Source organism: Triticum dicoccoides, chromosome 6A (genome assembly GCF_002162155.2).
Source record: "Triticum dicoccoides isolate Atlit2015 ecotype Zavitan chromosome 6A, WEW_v2.0, whole genome shotgun sequence".
In the NCBI taxonomy this organism is placed as follows: Eukaryota; Viridiplantae; Streptophyta; class Magnoliopsida; order Poales; family Poaceae; genus Triticum; species Triticum dicoccoides.
This window is the reverse complement of record NC_041390.1, coordinates 13,839,814-13,848,220: the sequence shown is the minus strand read 5'-3', so window position 1 is coordinate 13,848,220 and position 8,407 is coordinate 13,839,814. Positions and strand designations below refer to the sequence as shown.

Here is an 8,407-nt window from a genome sequence, read left to right as displayed (position 1 = left end):
ATGCTGTTGCCCATATGGGGAGGGCAGTGATCGCCGGCCCAGGTGATGGTGTGGCCCTATGGGGTGATGCCAGGGTTCAGGGCCTTTCTCGGTTCGTTGGCTGAGAGTTTCTTCTTGGTGAAATACCGTGGTGTGGTCTAACCCCACCGTTAGAGTACTCTGTAGTAAAAAAGCTTCCTTTTTGAGAGTAATGAGGTTGGTGGGCGTTCTGTCTAGTCATTAAAATTTGAAATAATTAGTCACCATGAGTAAGAACACAAACCTAAATTGCTTGTTTGTTCCTCTTATTTGTTCCACAGGTTGACAAATGGAAAGTATCTGATGAAGATAAAATTAAATTCTCTCAACGAACTATACACTTTTTGCTCCCATGGTTGAAAAACTTCCACCATGAGCAGATGCAAGAGAGAAGTGTTGAGGCAGCAATTAAAGGTATTACTGTTGGCTTGTTAAAATGTCAGTTTGTTAATTTCTAGCTTAAGAGCATGATTCTACCGTGACCCTTTGTTGTTTCAAGTGTTGACTCTCCAATACAACCATTGACCACTTAGTTTTTGCATCGATCTGGAATTGATACTATAAAAATATACCAGTATCGTATATGTGAGGCAAAATCAAAATATTTGTGTTAATTAGTTATCCAAATTTAAGAATTTTGACTCCATGCATTCCAGGATGGACTTGTTATCTATTTAGGCCTCCTTTGGTTTAGAGGAATCTTGTAGGAATTTCATAGGATAGGATTTCTATAGGAAAAATACCTTTAGAGCCCTTTGGTTTGTAGGAATGAAATCATATTCCTATGGAGGAATTCTTCCTATCCTCCACATTTCATAGGAAAATAAACATTAGCCTAGACTCAATGGAAAAAAAATCCTATGATATGAATCAAAGGGCATCTCCTTTCCTATTCCTACTCATAGGATTTGAGATGCATGTCATATCATTTCCTATGACTTCCCTATTCCTATGATTTTCCTACCCTATGAACCAAAGGAGGCCTTAGGAATAATGAAAAAGTCAGTCAATGTTCCAGTGGCTCTGCTGTTTCTAATGTTGCTTTCTTAACAGGCATTGATGCATGTGAAGTGAAGGTTCCACAAGCTAATTGTGCAAAAAATGAGCGGATATTCTGGTTAGTCTTGCTTCATTTTTTAAGTGTGCAAATTAGTTGTTGCTTTTGGGTGTCTAATTCATAGTTCTCTTTGGGACAGTAACAACTGCAGAACATCTATAGTTGACTTCCACAGAAGCTGCAATAAGTGTTCCTATGATCTCTGCCTAATTTGCTGCCGGGAGCTTCGTCTTGGGCGTTGTCCTGGTGCTGCTGCTGCAAGTATCATGGTCCTTACACAACCTGAGGTAGAAGGCAAGGAAAATTTGCAACAGACAAGTAGTCATGATAATGCCGTGAGTCAAAAGATTCCTGATGGACAGAATGGCCTGTTGAGGGACGGTGCAGTTCCTGTTGAGGATAGTGCTGCTGCTGCAAGTAGCATGGTCCTTGCACAACCTGAGGTAGAAGGCAAGCAAGATTTGCAACAGACAAGTTGTCATGATAACGCTGTGAGTCGAAAGCTTTCTGATGGACAGAATGACGTGTTGATGGACAATGCAGTTCCTGTTGAGGATAGTGCTGCTTTGAGTCAATGGAGGGTAAATAGTAATGGAAGCATACCTTGCCCGCCAGATACATTTGGTGGTTGTGGAGATTCTGTTCTTGAACTTAAGTCATTGTTGGAGGAGAATGCTGTTTCTGACTTGTTGGAGAAGGCCAATGCAGAGGGCAACAATGAAAGAGTGCTGGAGGTGGGAGGGTCAAAATGTTCCTGCGTCACTGACTCTGGTGATGCGACATCACAGAAATTGGCTAGTAGAGAGAACTCGAGCGACAACTACATATATTGCCCAAATGCTAGAGATGTTCAAAATGGAGCTTTGGATCATTTCCAGGAGCACTGGTTGAAGGGTGAGCCTGTTATTGTTCGTAACGTGCTTGAATTAACTTCTGGGTTGAGCTGGGAACCAATGGTTATGTGGCGGGCTGTACGAGAAAAGAAAGAAAAGGATGAACGTGAGCGGCTATGTGTTACAGCTCTTGAGTGCCTGTCGTGGATGGAGGTAACTGGCATTCATAATGATTATTCTTTTTTAGAATAGCATCAGTAGAATTATCTGTGACAACTGATATCAAGAGTACTGGATGCATAGATCTTTGAAATTCGTTAGATTACTGATGCAGAGTATTGCTTTTATTAACTGCTTGATTCTGTTTCTATCAGATTGATATTAATGAGCATGGAAAATTTCTTGGAATGTAGTTGGTTCTTGTGTGTATGTCTGAATTCATGATCAGTTTGTGCGCTTAGTAAAACATAAGAATTCAAGTTTACAGAATTTCTATGAATATAACTTCTGTTTCTGCCTGCACCACCATCTATAGTATTCTCATATATTGATGTGTTTCTGGTGGTGGGCAAGTCCCAAGTGTTCCTTGTATGTTCAATATGGTTAAGCACGGGGGTACTATGGTTGCCTCTACTGAACTTGATTTCATATATTGCACTTGGCATCTAGACCATTTTTATTTTGACATTTAGTATTCTTAACACTACCATTACTTTTGATGAATTCAAATACAGGTTGAAGTAAACACTCACTTCTTTTTTGATGGGTATTCTCGTGGGGCTGTTGGTCCAGAGGGTTTGCCCTTGTTACTCAAGCTTAAGGATTGGCCACAACACAGCTCATTTGAGGAGCGATTGCCACGGCATGGTGCCGAGTTTGTGTCTGCTTTGCCATTTCGTGAATATACAGATCATAAATCTGGTCCTCTTAATCTGGCAGTGAATCTTCCAGATGACGTCATAAAGCCAGACCTTGGTCCAAAGACTTACATTGCATATGGCGTTGCTCAGGAATTAGGAATTGGTGATTCGGTCACCAAGATCCATTGCGACATGTCTGATGCGGTAATAAATTACTATTTCTTATGCTTCCTTCCATTCATATATGTACACATTATGGTTTACCATCTAGTTCATTTGAATCTGAAATTGTTATGCTTATATTTTATCCTTGTGGTATTTACGAAAAGTGGCGGGAAGTAGTTTAGGGTTGAAGTTAGACTAAAGCTTCGGCAGGTGGGTTTGCAATCTGGCGCGCCACCACTACATGCTAGGAGATTTGAGTATCTATACATCCAGTTGAGTTGAACACTACATGAAGATAAATATCACGTATAGATGGTGTAGGTGCAACTGCCTGGTAGATTCTGAGTTTGCTCTTGTTGCTTTCAGTCAAGTCTCCATGCTATGGTTTTGCCTTAATGCTAGCCATATTAGTTAACATTGTTGGACTCTTGGTTGTTTATTACTAAACCCAGCTGCCACAGTGACCTTTCCCCTGGTTTGGTGTCTCCGTTTGGCAACGTTCTGATTTCCTTGTTTGGTTTTATGAATGATATCCTGTTTCATATTGTATAAACAGGTCAATATCCTAACACATACTGATGAAGTAAAGCTCAAGGCAGAAAGGATTACAGCGATTGAGAAAAAGAAAGAGAGTTTGGCCAGAGAAGAAGACAACAGAAATCTTCAAGCTTCACAAATAGACCCTGATTGTGACATGTCAGTAGCTCTCAGTGAAGGAACTGAACATGGCTCAGTCATTGAGCAGGCATTATCTGATGCTCTTTTAGATGAGCGGCATGGGGCTCATCAAGATGTGGTAGCAGATGAAGCTGAGGGAAACTTGACTGTGAATGGGCGAGTGGCCATTGAAGGTGAAGGGGTTCACAAAGATGTGGTAACTGATGAAGCTGAGGGAAGCTTGATTGTGAATGGGCGATCGTCCATGGAATGTGATGTGGATCATCCAGATCTTCCCATTTCCAAGGAGATAGCAGAAGACACAGTTAATGAGAGGGAGGATGAGGGTAATGCTTTCAGCAGTGAAAATAAAAGTGAATCTCCAGATAATACAGGTGCTATTTTTGAACCTACTGGTCATCAGACACGACCCAGACGAAGTGGCGCTCGTTATTCTAATTTATCAGAGAGAGAAATGAAAGCAAGCAAAGAGAGAAAAAAGAAAGCAAGCACAGAGAGAAAAAAGAAAGCAGGCACAGAAGATGAGATGCGTGGATTTCCCATATATCTTGAGCCAAAAGACGATGGTCTCCCATTTGCAGAGGGAAATCAACCAGAGGGTGGTGCATTGTGGGATATATTCAGACGGGAAGACGTCAGCAAACTGCATGAGTATCTAACAAAGCATTCAGTGGAGTTTAGGCATTACAACTATGAACCAGTGAAGCAGGTGATTAGCTCTATTAACTGTTTGACCATGGAATACCGTATGGCATCTTATTCTCATGTCGTGTAACTGTTTATCTTGCAGGTTATTCATCCTATACATGACCAGTGCTTTTACCTAACAGATGAGCACAAGAGGAAGCTTAAGGAAGAATATGGTCAGTAAAGAATAATGATGTCTTTTGGAAGATTAATGTTACCTCCGTTATTTACTTCCTGGTTCTTTGCCCATTGCATATGCAGGAGTCGAGCCTTGGACATTTGAACAGAAGCTTGGTGATGCAGTCTTTATTCCTGCAGGATGTCCCCACCAAGTCAGAAATTTGAAGGTATGATATGCCATGCATGGAAAAAGTTGCTGATTTCCTCTGGCAGAAGTGCCATACTTCTGAATAGAAATGACTGCTTTTTAAGTTTGACCATGTATATAGAAAAATATAATAACATCCAGAACATCAAATATATATAGTATGAAAATGTACGCAGGTTTGTCAAGTCAAATATATTTAAGCACAGAAAATATAGTAACATGACCATGTATATAGAAAAATATAGCATCTCTCTTTTTGTTGACTGCTTCTTTTGTTCTTGGACAGTCATGTATAAAGGTTGCACTTGACTTTGTTTCTCCGGAAAATGTACAAGAGTGTATCAGGCTGACAGAAGAGTTCCGTCTGCTTCCAAAAGGGCATAGGGTGAATGAAGATAAGCTAGAGGTCTGCCGTTCTTCCATACTCTCCTGTTTTATGTCTACACATTTTTCTTTTTATTTGATCATGCAATATATTAACATTCTTGTTCATACATCGTATGTTGTCTAATTCTGAAATCCTGTGACAATCTGAACTGCCAGGTTAAGAAGATAGCTTTTCATGCAATCAAAAGAGCCATTCATGATTTCAACAAAAAACCTGGCGACAAAAGGTTAGTGGCAGCAACTCCCAGCATGGTCTGAACTTGCTTTTGCTATGACATAAAATGTACCAACTCTGGAGATGAGTAAATAATGCTACATTAGCGTTCCTGTGTATGTCCGCCTACTGCTGTGCTATACACACTTTTGTAAGGCCCCTTTATCTGTAATCTGATTATTATGTAAATAATGGTGCATTGGCGATCTTATGTGCTGCTGAGGGTCCTTTTGAAAATGAATTAAGTGAACTCCATTCACATGTTCATTATTCCCCAAACAAAACTGTGGCACATGGATTGATACTGTTGCCATGCAAATTTTGTGCAGATAAACTGAGTTGATTTACAAAATTTAAAATTCCCATATTGTGATCTGAGAACCCTTCATACACTGATGGTTAAGTAGGTTAAGATAAACCTGGACGTGGTTAAGTGCTTTATCAGTAGGATATGATTTACTCTGTAAATAATGAGAAATATTGTTTTCTTTCACCAGCTCTGATGATGAAGGTCAAGATAAAACTGGACGTGGTTTGAGAAAAAGAAAATCTGTTCTGAAAAAAGGAAAACCTGGTCGTCCGAAAAGAGGAAAACCTGGTCCAAGTGAACCTGCAGAACCAGAGGAGCACGAAGAACAATCAGCTCAGGAAATGTCCCCAGCTGAAGATGAAGGTGCAGAAATGGAGTCAGACCAGGGACAATCGGCTCTGGACATGTCTAAAGCGAAACCTGGTGCAAGTGTCCGGCGTGGTTTGAGAAAAAGAAAACCTGGTCGTCCGAAAAAAGGGAAACCTGGTCGTCCAAAAAAAGGAAAACCTAGTCCAAGTGAACCTGCAGAACCAGAGGAGCAAGAAGAGGAATCAGCTCAGGAAATGTTTCCAGTTGAAGACGAAGGTGCGGAAATGGAGGCGGACCAAGGACAATCAGCTCTGGGCATGTCTGAAGCGAAAGATGGACCTGCAGAAATGGAGGAGCAACAGGAACAGTCAGCTCTGGGCATGTCTGAACCTAAAGATGAACCCGCAGAAATGGAGGAGCACCAGGAACAGTCAGCTCAGGACATGTGTGGACCTAAAGATGAGCCTGCAGAGATGGAGGAGCGCCAAGAACAATCAGCTCTGGACATGACCGAAGCTGAAGACAAACGTGTAGAAATGGAGGTTCACCAAGAACAACAGTCAGCTCTAGATATGTCTGAAGATGAAGGCGGAGCTGCAGAAATGAAGGGGCACCAGGGCAAGTCAGCTGAGGAGATGCCTGAATTGAAAGATGGAGCTGCAGAAATGGAGGTCACGCCTGAACCTGCCAAAGAGGAGCCTGCAGAAATGGAGGAGGGCCACAAGCGACCAGCTGATGGCATCCCTGAAGCTAAAGAAGATCCTGCAGAGGCGCATGCGCAGCAGGCTCAGGCTACCATGCCTAGAATGGCATGAGGGGCAGCGCCAGCCTCTCCTGCTTGACTTTGCGCCCGTCACCCCCGAGATCTCCGCGGCGTCGTATTTTGACTTAGACCATGTTCCACCCGTATGACTATGACCATAGCCGTTGCAGCATTTTGAGGGAGCGCATCGACAAGAGATTGTCGAGCTCCCTGACCCACGAACTTGCCGCCCAGCAGATGCCCAAGCTTTTCCCCTTACTGTTGTTCCCCTGTAGTGAAGTGAGGGGTGGGGAGGGAACCGAAGGCGCTCCGCGAGAACCTTAGTTGCGGAGCGCCACTATAGTGGTTGTCTTATCTGTGGGCTGTGGAAGACTGAATGAACAGCCCTGATTGTTTTGGTGGTAGTATTACCTTGTAAGCTGGGACTTGCATATGAAGCACGCACCATGTCAACCTCTAGTCACCGTATTAATTACTGTTGGGTTAGTATTTGTCTCGAGTCCATGTGCGTCTTCCATTCATCTGTGCCTGCCGTTGTGCTTCAGCGCTGCTCTTGACGTTATTCTCTAGTGACGGTGCTGGTTAGTACTAGTGGTTTAATACCTGTGCTGGTTGTGGTGCTATGAGCGAGGGATGCATGGTCGGGGCTGCTGCCCATGTCGCGTCGTGCGCGCTGACCGTACCACTGTGAGGGTGCCGCCATGGTCATGACTGCGTTCCTCACTGCCCAGCTCGTCGATGCCTTGGTGCGGGCTGGCGTATCTGACTTCTGCAGAGGCAACTCCGACCACATTTGGTTCGCCCCTATCTGTTTGGTGTTCATCTGCCCGCGGTTCATTTTTGGCCTAAATTTGGGCTGGGTTTGCTTCGAAACGGACAGGGCGTGGATGCGCATGACGCCCGCCCATGCCCTTCCCTCGCCAGCCTGTCGGTGTCACTTTTTCCCCATTTCCCTCTTACCTCCCAAAACCCTCTCGCCATGGCCACCATGCTAAACCTTGCTGCCATTGCCACCGGCGTGGACACTCGCCCCATGTGCTTGAAGAAGAAGCCGAAGAAGGTGCTCATGCTGGAGCAGATGGTCGATGAAGAGGGCTGACCGGAGGGCCAAAGATGCAGAGAGGTAAGCCGCCCTGCCCGTAGTCGCTGCCACACAACAGAAGGCCGTCGCTAAGGAGAATGGGGCCATTCTTCTGCTAGGGTTCAGTCACCACATGACAGCCATTCTTATTCCCTCCGCCATGGTCACGGTGAGCACCTGCTCTGTTCACCCTCCATAAGCAGAGTCGTCGTGCACGTCCAGAAAGCCGTAGATGCATGGGTTCCATCCCTCGGACAACCCGCCTTTCCACCTTGCCGGAAGGTAGTGTGATTGCATCAGCCACCCCCTGCGCCTGCGGCCATTCTGGATTCACCGGTTGATTTAAGACGGGGTTCATCGACCTCAACGCCACACATGTGTCCCATGCCGACCATCCAGCCACCGGGATGCAAAAGAAGCATTCACGGGCGATTCCTATGGCCAGCCTTCCCGACGCGCGCAACCTGTTTGACGAAACGTCGGCGCATGATGACCCGCCCTACTACCACGATTTCATGAAGAATATCATCTCCGAGGGGGGTGGCCAAGGCTACGATGCCGACGAGACCCAAAGCCAAATCGACCGCGCCCAAGATGAAGGTGCCGAAGACATTGGTGGCCACGGCAACCAAGAAACCACCGCGGCCAAGGCGAGCAATGGCATGAAGGCATGTATTGAGAAGAGGAAGAAGATGTCGTATACATTGAGGAGGAGCC

General features: G+C 44.6%; 1 protein-coding gene across 1 annotated transcript in view; it reads left to right on the top strand.

The window, feature by feature from the left end:
* Positions 1-7,108, top strand: part of LOC119319373 (lysine-specific demethylase JMJ25-like) — a 9,723-nt gene extending 2,615 nt beyond the window's left edge. Inside the window, exons 7-16 of the mRNA XM_037593863.1 lie at positions 300-432; positions 1,072-1,135; positions 1,215-2,121; positions 2,643-2,972; positions 3,490-4,320; positions 4,402-4,474; positions 4,560-4,645; positions 4,913-5,032; positions 5,170-5,240; positions 5,725-7,108. Coding sequence (XP_037449760.1) covers positions 300-432; positions 1,072-1,135; positions 1,215-2,121; positions 2,643-2,972; positions 3,490-4,320; positions 4,402-4,474; positions 4,560-4,645; positions 4,913-5,032; positions 5,170-5,240; positions 5,725-6,661 — 3,552 coding nt within the window. The 3' untranslated portion in view covers positions 6,662-7,108. The remainder of the gene's footprint in view (positions 1-299; positions 433-1,071; positions 1,136-1,214; positions 2,122-2,642; positions 2,973-3,489; positions 4,321-4,401; positions 4,475-4,559; positions 4,646-4,912; positions 5,033-5,169; positions 5,241-5,724) is intronic.
* The last annotated feature ends 1,299 nt before the right edge of the window (positions 7,109-8,407 follow it).